Source organism: Lepidochelys olivacea, assembly GCF_965140295.1.
Source record: "Lepidochelys olivacea isolate rLepOli2 genome assembly, chromosome: 11".
Lineage (NCBI taxonomy): Eukaryota > Metazoa > Chordata > Testudines > Cheloniidae > Lepidochelys > Lepidochelys olivacea.
Window position 1 is genome coordinate 18,686,552 of NC_140421.1, and position 23,193 is coordinate 18,709,744.

The window sequence follows — 23,193 nt, forward strand, 5'->3', positions numbered from 1 at the left end:
TTGGTGAAAATCCATACCTTAACTGCTCGCTATAGGGCTTGGGACTGGAACCCAGAGTAGAGGGTAGGCCTGGGCTTTCTTGCCATCCACTACAGAATGGCATTGCTGGGGGCAGTGAACAAGACGACTACCTGATTCACTGTGGCAGTGACACGGTCAGGGCAGTGGATGAGAGGATTGTCTGACGCTGCTTGTGCACAGAGACTTGGAAAAACTCCCCCTGGAAGCAGAAAATCACAGGGTGACCTGGCCAGAGGGCCAAGTCAGGAAGCAACCATAGTATGACTCTGTGAGCAGGACAGCTGCACGGTGGAAGACCAGAAACGGGACTCTGAACCAGGCACAGTTAATCCCCAGAGTCGCCAGAAAGCAATGCCACCCAGTGGTGAGTAAAACACCCTGTGATAGTGTGCTTACAAGAAGGTGTTATTGTTGTTACATGAAGACTTGGAAGCATCTTTTACTTAAGTTTAAAAAAGTTAGACACATTCTGGTGTTGCTTAAGAAACTGAATGAGAATGAATAAAGATATGCATAATTTGTATATTTTATAGTGACAAAAATTGTATCCATAAGAATGAACACGAATATCAGGCATTCTACATATCACAGAGATTCTGTAACTAATTGCTGCCTAGGATAACAGCTCAATATGACCAGAGAAACCTGTACTAGCAGGCCAACGGACAACAAGGATGCGCACTGCAAAGTTCACTGCAGCCTGCCGCCCACAAATGAAGCAACAAAGTAGAAGAAACCTATTGGAATGATGGGCAGGAGAAAATTAAAGAAAAAAGGAGGGAAATTAAAAGGACCTTTGTATTTTTACCCCATGTGTTTCTCATTAAACATTAAAATGTATCTACGTTGTGTACAGTATAACCACAGACGAGTATCTGCAGCCACAAAATTCAATAAAATGACTGTATATGGAACAACAACCTGCTAACTGGCAGCTGCTCATAGGGCATATTTGTCACACAACCCAAAAGCAAACTGTGAACATTACTATGTATATCTGTGGTTCTGCCACAGTTGGATGAAAATGTTGGGTTCAGCCCACCTGACAATTCAACTGGCTGTCCTATGGTGAAACACAGAAGCCCAGTTGTCATTCTGCATGTGCGGCTTTTCTGTGTTTCAAATATGTGGTTTCCAAATGAATCTGCATCCCAGTGTTTATGTTTAATGCAATTCTGCAGAACTGCTATGGTAAATTGGCTCTACTAGGAACTCTATTTTTCTTTACCTTCTTGAGGCTTTTGCTCACATTCTTCAGATCCATTTTCAACAGCATTAGCGACTTCTCCCCCAATCTCATCAGATGATTCAGTCGCTGTTTGTACTAAATCCTTTCTCTCATTGTCTGCATTGCATATTGCTATACCTTTGATTTTTCTAGAGTCCTGTGATGCATTTTCTCCTTCACTCAGAGTAGAGGGAGGATCATTCATTTGATTTGTATTCTGTTTATCTATAGTTAAAGAAATAGGAAAGTGATCAATTTTACTTTGCGTCTATAAAAATAATTAAGTAAATAAGATAAATATTAGGCAGTAATATTAATTTATATTTGAAACAAAGTATCCTAAAATGTATTTTGGTTATAAGAATCCAGTAGTTAATTCTGAAAGAACAGCTGTGCCATAAATGAAATGTAATTAATTTTAGACTTGCTGAATAGTAACAGATAGTTTTAAACAATTAAACACCTGAAAACTGTAATGTTTAAGTTTAAACTTCAATTTTAAAAATATTTTAAATTGCATGATGTTGAAAATTACATATTATTCAGCATATTATTCCTAATGTTGAACAATACTAACATTAATACATTTCAATACAATTTTTAAAGTTCTACTTATACAGTATTTATTATTTATCTGAGGAAAATGTACAGACCAATTGCTTCTCTCTCTACCCCACAGCAAACATATTTTATTTTAGAAACTAGAGCTTAATGTCTGTGAAATCAATTAGAACCAATATAATTATATTTGTTTCTATTATTTTTCTTAAGTGAATTTTAGTGCTTATGAGATGAGCCAGGTTGATGACATAGGAAACAAAAGTCCTCTATGGCATAGGTATTGCACAGGCACTGCTTACCGATGTGTATCAGCCAGTGAGTGAAACAGTTCAGAGTCCATGACACAATCTAGCCTTGGTCTCCACTACTGAAACTGTCAACAATGCTACCAACTATGGTGGTGGCTTTTATTTTATAGCTATTTGTCACCCAAGAACTGGAAGAAGTCCACTAACTCAGGTCCCTGAAGCAAATTAATATGATCCTCTCACATCCTAATAGTTAGTATTAAAGAGGTACAAGCAGTATGTTATACATACAAATTACTTTCAAAATACAAAACAGTAGATATTGTGGTGAATAAGGTATGGACATTGTACAATAAGCACAACAGGATCAGTAATTTCCTAAGGGTAATTTTCTGTTTGAAATATGAAGTTTAAAATATGTCCTTTAGTTGATTATGCTATTTCAAAAAGAAAATATACAAGGCTAATAGCTCTTATTATTTGTGTTTAAACAGCTTTTTAAAAAATGCCTACTCATCTTTTCTCCACAAACAATCTAGATGACAGTGATACCAAAATGCATATACCATGGAGACAGATAGTTAGGACTTTATAAAAATCTTTTGGCTATTTTAAAACACAAACTTACTATGGACATTCCAATTTTTATTCTTTGAGGGGAGAAATTTAAATATTTACAAATTTAAAAACTTTTCATGTCTTAAAATGTTAGCTCTTGTGACAATTACATACTTGTTTAACTAAGTAAAGCATTGACACTGCATCATTCGGCCGTGAAAAGATAGGAAAAAAAATCTATAATTTCATTGGCTTGTTGATAATGATAAATCCTCTGAAGGGAAAGAAAGCAGCAGGGCTCTGACTGTAGAGCATGCTTGCTGCCATGGAAACAATTTCTGCTGCTGCTCATTGAATTTACATCCTACTGACTTTAAACAGGTATCCATTTTTGCTAATTAATGTCATATCACAGGAACTTTCTGAAATAAGTTCCTGACCAAAATTAGGAGACAATTTCAAAAATTCCACCTCATGTGACTATTTTATTCTTCATATTTTGTCTGAATTTGTAAATACTTATGTATTTGAGTATAAAAACACTATAATCTTTGAAGAAAAACAAGATAGGAATATGCCTATTCAGTTACAATGTGCAGCATGAGTTACTCACCATCACTACCACGAGGACATTCACAGATTTCACAATAAGGTAATAACGAATTATTAGTGTAAGTGCAAAGACTACAACACCAGACTTTGGCTAAAGGTGATTTTTTCCTTGAATTAGACAGAGAGCCACCAGAAAGACCATGATCAGTTTCTTTGGTACACAAAGTGTTTGTTTTTCCAGGCAAAATTTTTCTTTTTTTCTCACTGGAGCTGCTTTGGGTGGGTGTACTTATAGCTCTTGGTCTTTTAGCTTCAGGCTCACAGCCATTTTCATAACAAATTGCATCCACATCAATTATTTCTCTGGCGTCCAAATGCCTGCTGCCCTCCTCTATGTCCTTTCCCGGTGTGACTTTAGAATCTCCTGAAGTAAAGTTCAGTGATTTATCCCAAGAATCAATTTTGCGTTTTTTCTCAGCAGATGGTTTTGGTGAAAAGAAGGCACGAATGTCATGTTGTTTTTCTTTTTCAAACTAGGAAAGAGAAACAAACTTTATCAAACATACAGATCCAAAATTCCTTCAATAGATATAGTCCACTTGTCTAAAGTTGTAACATTTTTTTCTCAATTACGGGTCTTTTGTACTTTCTAATTTGAGGTATTTTTAAAAATGTTAATTAGTAGATAGAAAATGACAGACATTCTCTTTTAATTATATAAACTCAATTTAAAAGTAATTTAAAGCTATTTCTCAACCAGGAAATTTTTAATATTCCAGTCAAAATTTTAAATCAGCACAAGCATAGAACAAATTTACAGAATTGTTAGCGTGGTACATTTTAAAAATAAATAATGATATACAACAGAATGAGAGAGATTTAATATCACTTTAGAATAATTCTGTATATACATACTGGTTGTTTACAGATGTAGTAAGTTAACACAACTGCAAAACCAGCCAAACTCCCAGTTTCCTTGAGGTTTTGTACTATAGGTCTATCTTTTAGGCCATGTCTAGCACAAGGAAAAAATGCATACTTTTAACACATGTCATGTGTAGACAAGGCAGTTGTAGTTTTAAGAAACGTTAGCAGGTTCCCTGGGGAAATCCTAATATTTTTACATTGTATTTCAACACATTAGTTAATACATGTTAAAACTTTTCCCCTCCTACTGATGACAAGGTCTTAGAGGTAACAGTGTGACTTGTCATAAAGCAGAATAATGTCCTGGGTTTTCTAGGTATTTTGACTTTCATGTCTCCATTTGTAAATGTCAAGTAATTAATTACCATAGGCTAAGTGCTATACGTGTATTAGTAAGGGAGTTTTTGAACCATAATATATTGGCTGGAATGTCTTATTGTAATTTTTTTTCTTTTAACAAAGTAATACTTTAAAAACTCAACCATGATAGTGTAATTACTGGTTTCAGAGTAGCAGCCGTGTTAGTCTGTATCAGCAAAAAGAACAGGAGTACTTGTGGCACCTTAGAGATGAACAAATTTATTTGAGCATAAATAGTGTAACTGAGTGTAATTACTGTGACACTGTATCATATATCCTTCCACAGTGAAAAGCAGTACGAAAAATGTTGGAGAGTAATCAGATTCTTTTCCTCATCTATTTAACCGAACAAGAGAAGTTGTAGCTCTCTGAAGTAAGAGAGGCAGTGTTTATAAAGTCAAAACTGAGAGCCAGGAGACTTGCATTCTAATCCCAACTCTCACTGTGATTCTCTGTGTGAGTTTGGGTAAATCATATATCCTCTCTGTACCTCAGCTTCTCCATTTAGAAAATGGAGATAATCCTTATCTATATTTTGAAACTGTCATGGCTTAAGCTAAATCCATTATTTATTAAATTAATTTGTACAGTCAAGCTGTAAAGAGTTAACATTTGGAAAGAATTAAAAGCTGTTCTCTCTCCTTAAGTATAGCTTCTTTCTAAGCAATGTCATTTTCAAATAGCTTGCTTACTCAGTCAAACAGTTTGGGTTAAAATGTGTACATATTAAAAACTATTTCAATTTTTATACTCCAAGTGAGCACGAATACCTACAGCATACTCAAATTCATTTGAAATGAAATTAATACTCCATCCAGTGAATTATTACATATTGGCAACACTAAGGATGTAAAATGATGAATGAACATTTGAATCAGTGCTGTAATTGCATCAGTTGAAAAGCTCATCTTTTGTTTTACAGAACTATGGGGAATTATTTTAGGTGAAATTCTGGCTCCATGAAATAAATGGCAAAAGTTTCATTGACCCTAATGTCTATTTATCTTAAGAACTCACATGGACCCTTCTTTCTATAGCATCTGAGCACCTCCCAATTATGACTGGCCTTGTGGCTGGGAGGAAGCAGTAGGCATGATAAATCTTGATTTTAGTAAAGCTTTTGATGCAGTCCCATATGAGAGTCTTATAAGCAAAACAGGGAAATGTGGTCTAGATGAAATTACAATAAGGTGGGTGCACAACTGGTTGAAAAATTATACTCAAGAGTAAATTACCAATGGATCACTGTCTAAATGGGAGGGCATATTTAGTGAGGTCAACAAGGGTCAGTCTTGGGTTCGGTACTATTCAATCATGAATAGTAACAGAAAAAGTGGAAATGACAGAAGAGCTAAATGACATTTTTGTTTCAGTTTTCACCAAAAAGATTAGTAGTGATTGGATGTCTAACATAGTGAATGCCAGTGAAAATGAGGTAGGATATGAGGCTAAAATAGGGAAAAAACAAGTTAAAAATTACTTAGACAAGTTCGATGTCTTCAGGGCCTAATGATATACACCCTAGAATACTCAAGGAGCTGACTGAGGAGATATCTGAGCCATTAGTGATTATCTCTGAAAAGTCATGAAAGATGGGAGAGATTCCAGAGGACTGGAAAAGGGAAAATATAGTGCCAATCTATAAAAAGAGAAATAAGGACAACTGGGGAATTACAGACAGGTCAGCTTAACTTCAGTACCTGGAAAGATAATGGGAGCAAATAATTAAACAATCAATTTGCAAACACCTAGAAGATAATAAGGTGCTAAGTAACAATCAGCATGGATTTGTCAAGAACAAATCGTGTCAAACCAACCTAATAGTTTTCTTTGATAGCCTTATAGCCTTGTGGATAGGGAGGAAGCGGCAGAAATGGTATATCTTGACTTTAGTAATGCTTGATACTGTCTTGCATGACCTTCTCATAAACAAACTAAGAAAATACAACCTAGATGGAGCTACTATAAGATGGGTGCATACCTGGCTGGAAACCCATTGCCAGAGAGTACTTATCAGTGGTTCACAGGCAAGCTGGAAGAGCACATCAAGTGGGGTTCCGCAGTTCTGGGTCCGGTTCTGTTCAATATCTTCATCAGTGATTTAGATAATGGCATAGAGAGTATACCTATAAAGTTTGCAGACAATACCAAGCTGGAAGGGGTTGCAAGCAATGTTCCCTCTAATGTTTTACATCCATGTGCGGAATTAATTTTGTTATGTGCACCAATATGGAGGTGATATGTGGCGGGGATGGGGCCAAAGGGTTAGGAGTGTGGGAGGATGCTCAGAGCTGGGGCAGAGAGTTGGGGTGTGGGGGTCTGAGGGCTCTGGCTGGGGGTGTGGGCTCGGGATGAGGGGTTTGGGGTGCAGGCTCTGGGGTGGAGCCAGGGATGAGGGGTTCAGGGCGTGGGAGGGGGCTCAGGGCTGGGGCAGAAGGTTGGGGTGCGGAGGGTGAGGGCTCCGGTGGAGGTTGCGGGCTCTAAGGTGGGGCCAGGGATGAGAGGTTTGGGGTGCAGGTTGCTCCGGGGCTGCGGCAGGGAAGAGAGGTGCCTCTCCAGTACAGGCTCTTCTGGTTGCGTGCCTGCATGGCCCTTGATAACCTGCAGTGTGGCTGCACAGCTTAGAGGGAAATTTAGGTTGCAAGTGCTTTGGAGGATATGATTAAAATTCAAAATGATCTGGAGAAATGATCTGAAGTAAACAGGATGCAATTCAATAAGGACAAATGCAAAGTACTCCACTTAGGAAGGAACCATCACAAATACAATGCACAATGTACAAATACAAAATGGGAAATGAGTGCCTCGGAAGGAGTACTGCAGAAAGGGATCTGGGGATCATAGTGGATCACAAGTTAAACAGTGTAACACTGTTGCCAAAAAAGAAAAAAAAAGCAAACACCATTCTTGGCTGTATTAGCAGAAGTGTTGTAAGCAAGACACAAGAAGTAATTTGTCCGCTGTACTCCATGGTGATTAGGCCTCAACTGGAGTATTGTGTCCAGTTCTGGGTGCCACATTTCAGGAAAGATGTGGACAAATTGGAGAAAGTCCAGAGAAGAGCAACAAAAATGATTAAGGGTCTGGAAAACATGACCTATGAGGGAAGATTGAAAAAACTGTGTTTGTTTCGGAGAAAAGAAGACTGAGAGGGGACATGACAACGGTTTTCAAGTATATATATATACATACACACCGATATAACGTGACCCGATATAACACGAATTCGGATATAATGTGGTAAAGCAGAGCTCTGGGTGGCGGGGCTGCACACTCCGGCATATCAGTGTGTCAGGTTCTGACATGCTGCTCCGAGCGGCGTGTTAAAGGTGCTGGGCCAGGGCTGAGGGGTTGGATAAGGGGCAGAGGGTCTCCAGGGGTGGTCACAGGACAAGGAGCAGGCGGGGTTGGATGGTTCAGAGGTTCTGAGGGCAAGATGGTCAGGAGAGGGGGTGTGTGGATGGGGTCGGGGCAGTCAGGGGACAGGGAGCGGAGGGGGGGTGTTGGATGGGTCTGGGGGGTTCTGAGGGGTCAGGCCAGGGGGCGGGAAGTGACTATTAATAACGGAAATGCTCGAGGCCAAAGCAAGTTTGATATAATGCGGTTTCACCTATAACGCAGTAAGATTTTTTGGCTCCTGAGGACCATGTAATATAGGGGTAGAGGTGTACATAAAAAAGTTGTTACAAGGAGGAGGGAGAAAAATTGTTCTCCTTAACCTCTCAGGTTAGGACAAGCAATGGGCTTAAATTTGCAGCAAGGGTGGTTTAGGCTGGACATTAGCAAAAACGTCCTCATTGTCAGGGTAGTTAAGCACTGGAATAAACTGCTTAGAGAGGTTGCAGAATCTCCATCATTAGAGATTTTTAAGAGCAGGTTAGACAAATAACTGTCAGGGATGGTCTAAATAATAGTCCTGCCATGAGTGCAGGGGACTGGACTAGATGACCTCTCAAGGTCCCTTCCAGTCCTATGGTTCTATGAATTGGTCTGAAATCAACAAGATGAAATTCAGTAGAGATAAGTGAAAGGTACTACCCTGAGGAAGGAAAAATCAAAGGCATAACTACAAAATCAGGAATAACTAGCTAGTGGTAGTATTGGTTAAAAGGATCTGGGCATTATAGGTGATCACAAATGGAACATGAGTCAACAATGTGATGCAGTTGTGAAAAAGACTTCATGTCATTCTGGGGTGTAGTAATAATGTCGTATGTAAGACATAGGAACTAACTGTCCTGCTCTACGTAGCACAGGTGAGGCCTCACCTAGATTCATAGATACTAAGGTCAGAAGGGACCATTATGATGATCTAGTCCGACGTCCTGTACAGCGCAGGCCACAGAATCTCACCCACCCATTCCTGCGAAAAACCTCTCACTTATGTCTGAGCTATTGAAGTCCTCAAATCGTGGTTTAAAGACTTCAAGGAGCAGAGAATCCTCCGGCAAGTGACCCGTGCCCCATGCTACAGAGGAAGGCGAAAAACCTCCAGGGCCTCTGCCAATCTGCCCTGGAGGAAAATTCCTTCCTGACCCCAAATATGGCGATCAGCTAAACCCTGAGCATATGGGCAAGATTCATCAGCCAGATACCCAGGAAAGAATTTTCTGTAGTAATTCAGATCCCACCCCATCTAACATCCCATCACAGGCCACTGGGCCTATTTACCATGAATATTTAAAGATCAATTAATTACCAAAATCATGTTATCCCATCATACCATCTCCTCCATAAACTTATCGAGTTTAATCTTAAAGCCAGATAGGTCTTTTGCCCCCTGAAGTATTGTGTCCATTTCTGGATGCCACACTTTAGGAAAGATGTGGACACATTGGAGAGTCCAGAGGAAAGCAGCAAAAATGATAAAAGGTTTAGATAACCTGACCTATGAAGAAAGTTTAAAGAAACTGGGCATATTTAGTCTTAAGAAAAGAAGTCAGAGGGGGCATCTGATAACAGTCTTCAAATATGTTAAGAGCTGTTTTATAGAGAACAGTCATCAATTGTTCTCCATGTCCACTCAAGGTAAGGACCAGAAGTAATGGGCTTAATTTGCAGCATGGCAAATTGAGATTAGACATTAGGAAAAGATTTCTATCTATAAGGATAATTAAGTTCTGGAACAGGCTTCCAAGGAAGGTTGTGGAATCCCCGTCATTCGAGGTTTTTAAGAATAGGCCGGACAAACAGCTGTCAAGAATAGTCTAGATTTACCTTGTTCCGCCTCAGTGCAGGGGACTGGATCTGATGATGTGTCAAGGTCCTTTCCAGACCTACATTTCTATGATTCTATCCTCACCATACCTCTGTGATATAAGGAAGTACTAGTATCCCTATTTTACAGATGGGAGATGAGGCAGAGAGAGACTAAATATGTATGGTCATACAGGAAGATTGTGGCAGAACTAGGAACTGAACCCCAGTCTCCCAAGTTCCAGGACAGCATTCTAAACACTGGACAATCCTTCCACTGAAGGGGCCAGCATCACCCCTTGACAGGTGGTAAAAGTAGCTCAATACAAGGTCTCAAGAAATGTACCTCTAAGATGAGAGGCCTTTTTGGTCAGGGTGGAAGCATTTCACCTAACAACAACATACGAACCCATGAAAAGAAGAAGTCTCTCATCCTGTTCAATATCTGTGGTTCTTTGACATCTGTGTTCCTATGGGTGCTCCACTTCAGGTGTGCATGCGCTTCACAAGCCCTTAATTGGAGATTTTATGTTAGCAGCATCCATTCAGCCCACGCATGTGTGATATATAACCTCATGCCACACACTGAAGGGTATATAGGGCTGTGTGTGCAAACCATCCTCAGTTCCTTCTCTGAAAATGCAGCAGTGAGAAGGAATTGGAGACATGGACGGTCCATCCTACCCTTTATCACCTTGGACAAAACCATGAGGCAATATAAAAGAGTGCATGCATGTAATGCTGAGCAACGTTACTTTGAAAAGCTCCGGCTCCGGGCATATGGTGCATTCACATAACCCTCAGTGGAATACAACAGGGACCATCACTTGAGGAAGAACCACAGTTACTGAACAGAGTGAGTATCCTCTTCTTCTTCTTTGAATAGTGTCCCTATGGGTGCTCCACTTCAGGTGACTCCCAAGCAGTTTCTCTACTGCAGAATGTCCAGGAGCTTTTGTGAGTCTTTAACCTCCTCAAAAGGTATCTAAAAGGCGACAGCTGCCCACTTCACGAAGTCCAGGAATCGGCAAAAATTGTTGGCCACTGATGGCTATGACTGCCTCGTCCGAAGATGAGGATGAAATAAGAGTTTGAGGGGCGGCCTCCTTAACCACCCTAGTCTCCTGTTCTTCAAAGGCCTCCTTGTGTTGGGGGTTTGGTAGAGGAGACTGTGTCACCCTTGCCTCTCAGTGCAATGGAGCTGGAGGTCTTGCAAATTGTTGCCAATATTTTGCCCAAGAAACCCAGTATAGCCATTGGGGGTGGGTCAATATGGGAGAGAGGGTGGCACTCAGGCCTGATCCCACCATCCCTGTCATGGATGAGGATCCTGGCTGAAGTATGGCTTCCAGTATGGATGTGGAGGGGAATCCTGCACTGGTAAAGGGGAGATTGATCGAATGTTTCCTTCATCCTCCTCAATGTCCTCCAATGCGGAGTATAAAAAGTCTGAGAAGTTTGCAGTACCAGGAAGCAATGGTAATCCAGAGACTGGAGTCTCAGTACCAAGAGTCATCCGATACCCCTAAGCAGTGCTCAGCACTTCTGAAAGTCAGATCAAGTGTATTTACTTGTTTGAGATTTGACAAAACTCTTTATAATCATAAACACTATAAAAAATCCTGAGCCATCGAAATTAGTATCTCAAAGCATTTTTACCAAACTAAATGTGCAGTGAAAATTGCTTATATACCCACTGATTTAAAATATCTCTCCCCCCACCCCAATGTTTAAATATACTTTTTTCATGCTGGAGTACATTTTGAAAAATGGCAGCAATGAATGATTACACCAGAGACAGAATCTTATTAGTCTCTAAGGATCCGCATGGCATGTACTGGGTTTCAGCAACTATAGCTGTACTACTTGAGGCAACTTGCTGTTGAAGACACACGGAGTGATAAACTGAGACTGAGCCAGATAACATCGCAAAGCCAGTTTTTGCACTATAAAATGATACAGCACAAGTACAGTCTCAGTAAGAGAGGTGATAGATCAGGCAGATGCAATGGCCCAACTGACACCCGGACAGCTGCATAAGACAGTGATGAATGAAGAACCAGGATAATAACATCATGAGTAATATCCTGGTGCTTAACTCGAACTTACACGTAACCCAGGCACTGCTGCTGCCTGAAGCAATAAAGCACAGAAAGTACAAGGCTCCTCTCTGAGGCCACACATCAGCTACCTGACATTTATCAAGTAAGTTTTTTGACATCTAGCCCTGAACAAACACAGTTCAAGAAGTCTCATGATTCAAAGGCAGATGTACATCAAGGAAGACTTCCTGTGAAGTACATGGACAAATCTCTTTGATATTGGCCTAGATCAATGTTTTATAAATTGGTCAATGGCTTCACGATCAAACCTTATCAATGGAACCAAAAACATTAAGACCCTTTAATCTACTAGAATCTACTAGAATGAAAATAAACAAACATGGCCAACTTTGAAGGTGGTAGCCAAAATCCACGTATAATTTGGGTTGGATAGTAGTATTGCTCTATGGTACAGACCAGTGGACAGAACATAACTTTTAAAAATGATCTTCCAAAGACAAAGAACAGCTGTTAAATTGTCTTTTAGGGCTGCTCAATATTTGTGTTACTGTCAGGACTAAAAACATAATGAAAGAAATAGAACAGAGAAGAAAGAAATCTAGTAAAACTAATAGAACTATGACAAAGATTAGACAGAAGAGCAGTAAACAATAACAAACACCAATCAAAACATAACCCTTATCTCAACTGATAACTCTGCAAGGAGCTCATTAATACTTTATAACATCAATCCTAAACTTCAAAATAAATGAATTTCAGAAAAGAGGAATAAAAAGCACTGCATGCTGAAGTGAGTCACTGAGAAATCTGTTACTCAGTTATAAGAAGCTAAATGAAGAGAAGCTTGAATAACACCATAGCTGATGAAAACCTGAATAATCAAAAATGACTTAGAAGAATTAACACTAGTGATGCCAGAAATGAAAATTCAAAACATGAATATGAAAATCACCTTTCCCTATGCTCTTTGGCAAACATTATTAAACAGGGCAACTAGGACTGAAATAGTGTTGCATTTTTGTTGTCCTGAATTAATCACTAGTTTTTTTTAAATACTGAATGGCTAGCAAAAATCAGTTGGATGTGGAGTTTACACAAGTTTATAGCTAAAGTTATAAAAGCCTCAAGTGTAACACTAAAACACATTCAGGACAAACAGCCCTGTACTTGAGACATTTAAACTTATTACCAAACATAGGCCAGTTTCTGAAGGACATTTGTTGATAGTCTGAAAAACACTCAGAGCAGTATCATAACAGCTAATTAGTTAACAGTTTAAAGTCTGAACAGCAGGAAGGGATATAATTCAAGTTTATTAAATGAAATGACCCAACCTCAGCTATCTGGATTATTCTGGGCAATCCAGAAGGGGGTGATTATTGTTATATTAGATAAATAATAACCAGACAGTGAATAAACCACTTGTTGAGTACTGATGCACTGAGGAATTTTGGCTATTTTGCAAAAATATTGAGCTTTGAAAACAATTCTGTTTATATATTGTAATAATAAATAACATTTATATGGAGTTTCATATCTTCACATATTAGTAAATAATTATTAATTCTAATTCCTGCAGATGTCTTCCTGCCTGTATAACTAAGGACACTTGTGAGAGTACAGGGTCTTGGGTCATTTCCAGAACAACTGTCTGTGATGTCAAAAAGAAGATTATATTTTAGGTTCATTTGGAATTATTAGACAAAAAATATCTTGTTTTCAAGAAGAAGTGTATCACACTGAAGGCCAGAGTAAGAGAAATATAGAGAAATATAACATATCAAACTGGTGTTGGTAGACAACATTTTTTAAAGTTTTCCATAAAGCACAGCTACTCTTCAACATAGCTTCTATTTTCACATTATCCTATGATAATTATATTTTCACAGTAGTCATGAGCCCACTGCTATTTACTATATTAAAAAAGTTGTTTTCTTGGCTTGCAGATGCACCACCTTGGGCTATGAACTTATCACAATTCATAGGCTAAGAAGGGTTGGATTTAGACAGAATCTAGAGTTCTCCCAAGTAATGGGTGCTGCAGTAAGTTGTGTTGGTGATTCAGCAGGAGTTCTTTCCTCTGAATCAGTGACTCTTAACCTATTTACCATTGTGGGCAACATATGCAGCTCTCCCTGTGTTATTTGGGCCACATCCACACAATATATATACTACTTGTATGGCCCTGAGAATGTCACATGGGCCGCACAGTTGTGCTAATTGGGCTGCAAGTGTTCCACGGGCTGCAGGTTGAGCACCACTGAACTGATCAAGGTTCCTGAATGTTGTTAGATCAACCCTGTACTGCAGGAGATGCCATCGTCCGGTTATTAAAACACTCTTTGCACTTTTCACAAGGGTAGATGTATTAGCTCTGGTTTCCTAGCAAGAGTCAATGTGAGCAATTACATTCTGCCAGTCTAAACTCCAGTTTCAATTTCATATAGTAATTTTTTACTTCCTGTTCAAAAGTCTTGTGTACGGTTGATTGGTATGAACACCTGATTTGAACACTCCATTGCAGAGATGGCTGCATTTCAGTGTTAGATGAAGTAATTTCAGTATATTTAAAGAGCAAGATTTGCAAAGGTGACTGTTGTTTCTGGGTGCCCAACTTGAGACACCTTCAAGAAACCTGATTGTCCAGGAGCGCTGTACACCCATCCTCTAAGAAACAGGCCCCTTGAAGGTGTTTCAAATTAAGTACACAAAGAATGGAGTATCCCAATATCACTAGTCAAGTTTGAAAATCTTCACCAAAGGGCTCTGGGAATACTTTGGAATGTGAAAGCAGTGAACAAATATAAAGCACAAAGGAAGTGTGTATTCATCATAATGGGGTGGTCCCAATTTTATCTTCTATCAGGTGGTCAACTGTTTGCAACAATTGGCTTGTACATTTTGTGAGAGACTCTCTCAACCAAATCACTCACTGAAAGAAAGATCAACAGGAAAATTATGTAGTTGGTTCACATATAGAAGAACTCAGCAAAAATCTTAAATACTCTAGAAACTTGATATTTGTAGTAACTGAGATACATAGATTTTTTGTTATATTAAATGATAGCAGATAAAAAGCTTAACAGGACAGCAAAGCTACTTGCATGCTTTAGTCATATAATTTTCACTGGAGAGCTATAATAAAATTGTGAAATCTTAGAAAAGCTCAAACTATTGATCTGTACATACAAGCTTCTTCTATTGTTTGAGAAACTCTAAAACTTTTCTTCTTCAATACAAACTTCTCATTAAATCAACTACAGTCTTTGGGAAGATTTACTTTGCCTTCATCTCCCTTCAACTAGCACTGGGAAAGTTAAGATATACTGTTTTATGGTATATATGACACACACATATATTTCTTAGAAGGCAATTGGGTTATTTGCATGCATTATTTCTTTGTTCACAAAATTAATAAATTTATCTGTTTGCTTTTAACAACAAATGCAAATGTTAAGATGTTTTAGTTGGTAGTAGGATGGTATACTTTCATCCCTAATATCATGCTCTTTTATGAGTGCCCAGATCAATGTCATTCAGCATCACCCCAATTTTTCACTGAGCCAGACTGAACATATAATATACAGCATATTAGATACATATGAATGAAACACCATGTTGCGATAATTTAAAGGACACAATGGATTACAGAGCAAGACCCTTTATTGTAGAGATGTACTTTGGTCAGTTTTAACTGTAATTATAACATGCAACTCAGCATTAAGCTATAAACTAAAAGTGCTTGTAACCATTAGAATGTTCCTTGAGATCAGCCCTAGAAAAAGGCTTGTGAACAGTCCTGCACTGGTAGGAATGGACAATATGACTCAACAGAATATTCTTGAGCGCTTTCTACAGACTAGTTTTAAATGTCTTTTGTGATGGTGCTTCTACTACTTCCCTAGAGAGGTCATTCTACAGTCTAATAATTTCACTGGTTCACTAAGACAGCATACCTAATGAGGCTGGACAAGAAAATAGGTACCTGTACAGCCCCACATCAACCCATTCTAAAAAGGAGAAATGGCAGCATAATGAGCAAGAAAAGATTGATACCAAAAGAGGAAGCAGTGGATGGGGACGAGAGAGAGAGAGAGAGAAGGACAAGTAATAATCTAAAAGGCTGTTTCCCAGACTTCATTCTTTTCAAATAGGAGCAGTTTAACATTTAATTTGAAGCACAGTTAATGACTAGGTATTGGAATTATTTTAGAAAAGAAGAGCATAGAAGATATATATATCCATCTTGTCTTACATGAGTGAATAAAACTTCATTCTTGACCTCTTCAAGACTTTCGTTCGGGGTCCAGGCTTCAGCAAAACTCAAGAAATCCCACTTCTCCTTATCACCTTCTTCAGCCTGCAATTTCTCCTTCTTCCCATTCAACGTGCTGCCCGTAACTTTGGCCTGCAGACAGATGAAGTTAATCATTTCACACTTCAGAGTAAATTTAGTTGCTTAAGTTTACTAAGCATTACTTCCCTTTCAAACATAACTCAGCAACTGTAAAAGTGCAGAACACAATTTAGTAGTTCAAAGTAAAAAATGTTTTAAATAACTGACTGAAGATCTATAAGACTACCATCTGATACTCCTTCAAATCCTCTATCAAGATTCACTAGTGCCACAATGCCAAGGTGAAATCTACTACTGTATGATGACTTGGCAATGGGACAGTTGGGGGAACTCAATATTTATCGATTTATGTTACTACAAAACAAATAATATATGTCCCTTTCACAAAGCCTTTATATGTTTGCGACGGTTCTCGGGATAGCTAGAGTTGAGAGGCACCTTGCTAATACCTGCCCTTAGTGTGAGGAAGCCTGCAAGGGTCAGCTCTCTGATTCTCCCAGCCACAGGAAACACCTAGTTCTTTTTACAATCTGTCTTACCCATTCCAATGGCCACAGGGCAATAGAATAAAAACAAATACAAAATAATAAAGGAGAGATGGGAGCAAATTCCATACCCTAGCGACCACTGAAGTAAAAGCACAGTTAATTGCTGACTTCAGATGCTGTGGTGGAATCCTTAAGTGGCAGGTGGTGTCTGAATATTGAGATTCATCTCTACAATGCTCAAGGAGCCAGGTCTTGAATGTAGCCAAGGCAATATTAATGTTGGGATTTTCAAAGAAGCCTAAGGGAGTTAGGCATACAACTCTCATTGAATTGTAATGGGATTCAGGTACTTAGCTTCCTTAGACCCCTTTGTAAATCCCAACTTAAAACTTTGAAAGCCACACGTCTTTCTAGGTATGACATATTGGAAAGCAATTGTAAACATACCAACAACACATACTAGTTTCCAAAACATCACATGGATCAGGCATATTAAAAGCTACTGAAAGATCCAGCGTGACCAAAATAATCAGCTGATTTTGATCAGCCAGAAGAAAATCAATCATGAATCTGAGATGAGCAGCCTCTGCTTCAAAAGAAAGCCAAACACAGAGTGGAACTAATCAAGGATGCTGGGTATCCAAATATGCCTGGAATTGAACAGCCATCACCTTCTCAGTCACTCTTCCAAAAAAGACTGAGAGTTACTGACAAGCGTATCAGCAACAAGAGATGATTTCTTGGATTGGTGTCTGGGAAATTAACCTGTGTGTTTAAGAATGTTCAGCAGCCTTTCTGACCAAAAAAAGACTAAATAGTGCACATCAGCTCGTACATGTCCATTTGTCATACTAGCATGTCTCTGAAGCTATCATCTTGTACTCTAGAGTCCCAGGTGTTTGTTGTTTTTTTAAGTAAATCTCTAATTGTTAAGGTTGCAAAGAAAACCACAGAAATGTGAAAAGAGTAAATGAAGCTTAGATGAGCCTGCAGATAGCTTGAAACAATAGACCTGATAGGTGTGAAGTGCCAATGAGCGGTTAATTCAGATGCCCACTGACGATAATTTAAATGTCAACATTGCAAATTATTTTATTCCTCCTGTATAAAAAGAGAGTGACTGCTACAGATCTGCACAATTTACTGTGAGTTGCATCTAATTTTGATGTCACAAGTAAGTGGTGTTTGAGAGAGATCACCACTGATTTCCCCCGACCCAACCCAGTCAAGGAGGAGCCAAGCCCAAGAACCTAGCAGAGCCCAGGGTCATATTCAAATCCCACTAAGTGGGAGCCAGTATTTGCACAATCTATTAAGAGCAGCATCTCATTTTGGTGAGTCATATAAGTGGAGTTTATTTTGTGGGCACAGCTAGTGCTCATCAATAATGGCACTGCAGCTAATCGATTTACCCTGAATAAAGCCCAGAAAAACACTGACATCACAAACAAAATACAAATCAAACACAACCAATGGATAACAATAATATTCCTTTAAGGGGCTAAATTTTTAGTGTCACGCATTAGAATTTTGGTGTACAATCTTTCTTAATGCGAATGTCTATTTTGCAGATGAAGACCGCCAACCAATGCAATCGTAGTCATTTTAGTATTTTCCCTTAATTAAGTCAGGTTTAGAGGACAGTGGTTACTTGCAGCATCCTTCCTTCATGTCTTCTTTCCAGTCCTTTGATACCTGTCATAAGTAAGCTATCACAACTAGCTGTTAACTCTCTTTCCAAACTTTGATGTGAATATTTCTAAAACTATCATCTTTTCAAATGTCAATTTCTATAGTTTTCTAATAGAAGCTTCAGTTAATATTTTCGAGGATGAAAAGCAGTTGTCTCAAAAACAACCTCATCCAAGCCATCCCAATTTCACAATTGTTAGTGGAAAGACAGAAATTAAATGTTTTGTGATGTTAATCTTGTCTACCACTACATAAACCTGCTCAATCTTACTGGACCCTTTAATGATCTTTTCTTCCCTATTTGCATCTTAAAAAACAAAACATGTTTATCTTTGCCTCTTACGAAAGGATAGCAGAAAAGATAAAAGTTAGTTCTGAATAAAAGTTGTCATTCTGGTCCCCTGCAATTGTACATATATTGGTTGCTTTAATATCCTGAGATTAGGACAATGCCCCTCTACAGAATCCTCCACAGCAAACATCCTTGAACACTGTGGATTCCAGACACACATCAAACACTTCGTTGATTACTTTGTTTTATTTCAATACATACCTTGCGATTCAACATTGCCCACATAAGAGGATCTAAAGTTCCTTTTGCAATAAGGTAGTGGATATTTACAGAACTGCATTGTCCAATTCGATGTGCTCTGTCTTCTGCTTGCTTCATGTGTCCAGGGTCCCAGTATAACTCAGCAAACACAACGTGAGTGGCAGCAGTAAAAGTTAAACCCTAAACAAAATTAGTAAAAGCAGTGTTGATTCACTGATTAATCAAATGCTAGACAGAGAAGATGTGACTCTATAAACACACAAGTACATTTCACTGAATGACTGAACATCAGAAGGGAACTACTACAAATAATGTAAAATATTTTTATAATGGCAATAAGATACTGGAGACAAAAGGTGGATGAGCCAATATCTTTTATTGGACCAACTTCTGTTGCTGAGAGAGAGAAAGACAAGCTTTTGAACTTACACAGAACTCTTCTTCAGATACTGGGTGACCTGGACAGCAGATGGTTCATAGACAGATACATGTTGGGTTTTTTTCTAAGGCGAGTCAAGGCATTTTGCTTCTTGTTGCAAGCAAAACAGGATTATTAATTTTATGGTTGCTCCATTGAAGAGTAACCCACACCAACTATACTGCAGTATTGATTTAAGCATTGAAAATGGATATGACAATTATTAATGCTTCCGAAGTATTTGTGCCCATAACAACATGAAATAGCGACAGCTGGAAATGTCAGTAAGATATAGATAAACCGCAGTATTGTGTAACTGCCACCACATTGCTTCCCCAGCAAACAACAGTGAAAAGTGATGTTTGCTTCTTATTACATTGGTGCTTTTAGAAATGAGTGAACTCACACCAACATCCTATTTAAGTACAGGCTGACACTTTCCTTGCTTTGGTTCTGTAGAAATAATTTCAACTTAAATTCAGTACCGATTATAGGGTTGGTGCTAAATTGGTTGCTGAATGCAAAAGCCTCTTGATATAGGTCACTTATAGTAAGACATCATATGTGTATGCTTTGTCTTTTTAAATTTTATACTTCAAATTGTCCAATATCTACTTTTTTTTTTTTTAATCTTACCTGACCAGCAGCCTGAATGCTCAGGATGGCCACACGAGTATCAGGATCCTTCTGAAACTGATGGACAAGATGGATTCTTTCTACTGAAGGAACACTTCCATCTATCCGAATGTAACGTGCCTATAACATCCCAAGATAATGGCAAATTTACATAATGATTCCCATAATTTACATAAAAGGAATTTTTTTTTGGACAACTATCAAAAAACTGGGAATCAGAATAGCTTTGTTCTACTCCTAACTCAGGACCATAGGACCTCTGTGTTTCAGTCTTTTCTATCTGTAAAATAGGGATAATCATCTCACCTACTACATGGGAGTTCAATGAGGCTTAATTCATTTATTAATGTTTGTAAAGCAACACGGAATCTGTAAATGGAAGGTGTTACAGAAGAAAATTATTTCACTGTGAGGATTATTTATTAATATTCTCTTTAATTCCAACTACCATTTTTTGAGCTATTATAGTACACTGAAACAGTACACTATTTTAGCAATGACCCAAAGGACTTACTCTACAATAGTATAATGGCAAGGAATCTGGCATTTATTGTTCCAGATACAAGTGTTTACATTATTTCTCAAAACTATTCTACAACCAAGATCTTTTCAATACTGACTGTGGCCCTGATTCCACAAACACTCACATGAATTACTGAGAACTCAAGGAGCTATGCAAGTGCCTCAGTGTTTGCAGGATTGGGGCCTAATAATATAATCTTTGGAAGAGGTCATTTTTAAACTCTATGAAGAGCATTTAAAATTACCTTGTTTTCTATGGCTGCCTCTGTACAAGCTTGGAGCATGCTTAAGTGGTGAGCAAAAACCAGAAATTTAAGTTTGTCATTCTCAAGCATCATTTTGATATAGTCCTTTACTGCTCCTGCCTAGAACACAAGAAATGGTGAAATTTTATTAGTTCTACAGACTATACAAAAAATTCAGACAGTGATGAGATTTACGATGAGATTACTGGTTCTGTGGATGAAGGGAAAGCAGTGGATGTATTGTTTCTTGACTTTAGCAAAGCTTTTGACACGGTCTCCCACAGTATTCTTGTCAGCAAGTTAAGGAAGTATGGGCTGGATGAATGCACTACAAGGTGGGTAGAAAGCTGGCTAGATTGTCGGGCTCAACGGGTAGTGATCAATGGCTCCATATCTAGTTGGCAGCCGGTATCAAGTGGAGTACCCCAGGGGTCGGTCCTGGGGCCGGTTTTGTTCAATATCTTCATAAATGATCTAGAGGATGGTGTGGATTGCACTCTCAGCAAATTTGCGGATGATACTAAACTGGGAGGAGTGGTAGATACGCTGGAGGGGAGGGATAGGATACAGAAGGACCTAGACAAATTGGAGGATTGGGCCAAAAGAAATCTGATGAGGTTCAATAAGGATAAGTGCAGGGTCCTGCACTTAGGACGGAAGAACCCAATGCACAGCTACAGACTAGGGACCGAATGGCTAGGCAGCAGTTCTGCGGAAAAGGACCTAGGGGTGACAGTGGACGAGAAGCTGGATATGAGTCAGCAGTGTGCCCTTGTTGCCAAGAAGGCCAATGGCATTTTGGGATGTATAAGTAGGGGCATAGCGAGCAGATCGAGGGACGTGATCGTTCCCCTCTATTCGACATTGGTGAGGCCTCATCTGGAGTACTGTGTCCAGTTTTGGGCCCCACACTTCAAGAAGGATGTGGATAAATTGGAGAGAGTCCAGCGAAGGGCAACAAAAATGATTAGGGGACTGGAACACATGAGTTATGAGGAGAGGCTGAGGGAGCTGGGATTGTTTAGCCTGCAGAAGAGAAGAATGAGGGGGGATTTGATAGCTGCTTTCAACTACCTGAAAGGGGGTTCCAAAGAGGATGGCTCTAGACTGTTCTCAATGGTAGCAGATGACAGAATGAGGAGTAATGGTCTCAAGTTGCAGTGGGGGAGGTTTAGATTGGCTATTAGGAAAAACTTTTTCACTAAGAGGGTGGTGAAACACTGGAATGCGTTACCTAGGGAGGTGGTAGAATCTCCTTCCTTAGAGGTTTTTAAGGTCAGGCTTGACAAAGCCCTGGCTGGGATGATTTAACTGGGAATTGGTCCTGCTTTGAGCAGGGGGTTGGACTAGATGACCTTCTGGGGTCCCTTCCTGATATTCTATGATTCTATGATGGTTTCTGCTTTAATACCTTTTGTGATGTAGACTTTATTAGGAGGACAGAAAGTTAACCATTTTTTAAATCGTATGAGTCATGTTGTAACAGAGAAAAGCCTTTCCAGATACTGTCTTCATGATTTTAATGATCCGCTGTTCCTTTACAAGTTTCTCTTAACTTCAAAGGATTTGATAGTTTTGTGGTGCTTGTTAAGGATTAAAATGCAATTTTTAAACTCCCTTTAGCTAAATTAATGACAACTCAGATTGATCATTTAATATGCTGACAATCTAATGAATATCAATTGATTTCTGTCCTAGAGATATTTAAAGGGACACCAACAAAAAAAATGCATTAAAAAAAATCTGCACCTGTGTCCCTAACACCACTGATTAAAACTGAAAGAATAATCTAATTCACTTTTTCCTATTTCTACTCACGTTAGGCTTGCAAAATATTTTAAAAACTTAGCAAACTAGAGTCATTTAAAATGATTAATATGATATTGGTATTGATATGGTATCAATGGAAGATTATTCCTGTTAAGTATTTGATACAGAAGGCTATACTCTTTGACCTTAATATAAAGGTTAATTTGTTACCTAATTAAGTGGCTCTTTTAGTAATAAATGATACGATCACAGAAAATTTCCAAAGTTTTCTCCATCAAAGTTTAGTCTATCACACTTGTGCAAAGCATTGGTTAGTTATGAATTATTTGTATTACAGTAATAATTAGAAGACACAGACAAGTTGGGGCCCCACTGTGCTGAGCACTATACAGGCATATATTAAGACACTTCCTGTCCCAAAAATGTTACAATCTTAGTTTAAGACAACATGCAGCTCATAAAACAAACAAATGGCAGGAGAGAGGGAAGGTTAAGAGTGGAATTTGGGGAAACAGTAATACGAGCATGTTATGGACACACGGGACTAAATAGTACATAGTTTGTTTTGGTTTGTAAGGAGGGATTTGAAGGAGCGTGCAGTAGTGGCTTTGCAGATTGTTTGGAGGGAATGCATTTGATGCATTTGAGAATAGGGTGTCAGCGGAGGGACTCATAGGGCCAAGAAGATAATTTTGAGGGAGGTAAACTTGCAGTAGTAAAAATGCAAATCTCAACTCTCACTGAACTCTAAAGTCTACAGATTCAGGCACTAAACCATTTGAAGTTAGGCAACAATAA

At 38.8% G+C, this 23,193-nt stretch overlaps 1 protein-coding gene across 2 annotated transcripts in view; it reads right to left on the reverse strand.

Moving 5' to 3' along the window:
* ZRANB3 (zinc finger RANBP2-type containing 3) overlaps positions 1-23,193 on the reverse strand; it is a 128,095-nt gene that overhangs the window by 27,871 nt on the left and 77,031 nt on the right. For both annotated transcript variants that reach the window (XM_084642980.1, XM_084642979.1), the window contains exons 9-14: positions 20,626-20,745; positions 19,859-19,978; positions 18,805-18,984; positions 15,970-16,122; positions 3,230-3,701; positions 1,250-1,474 (exon numbers count right to left, since the gene is read on the reverse strand). In XM_084642980.1, the coding sequence (XP_084499106.1) occupies positions 1,250-1,474; positions 3,230-3,701; positions 15,970-16,122; positions 18,805-18,984; positions 19,859-19,978; positions 20,626-20,745 (1,270 nt within the window). The remainder of the gene's footprint in view (positions 1-1,249; positions 1,475-3,229; positions 3,702-15,969; positions 16,123-18,804; positions 18,985-19,858; positions 19,979-20,625; positions 20,746-23,193) is intronic.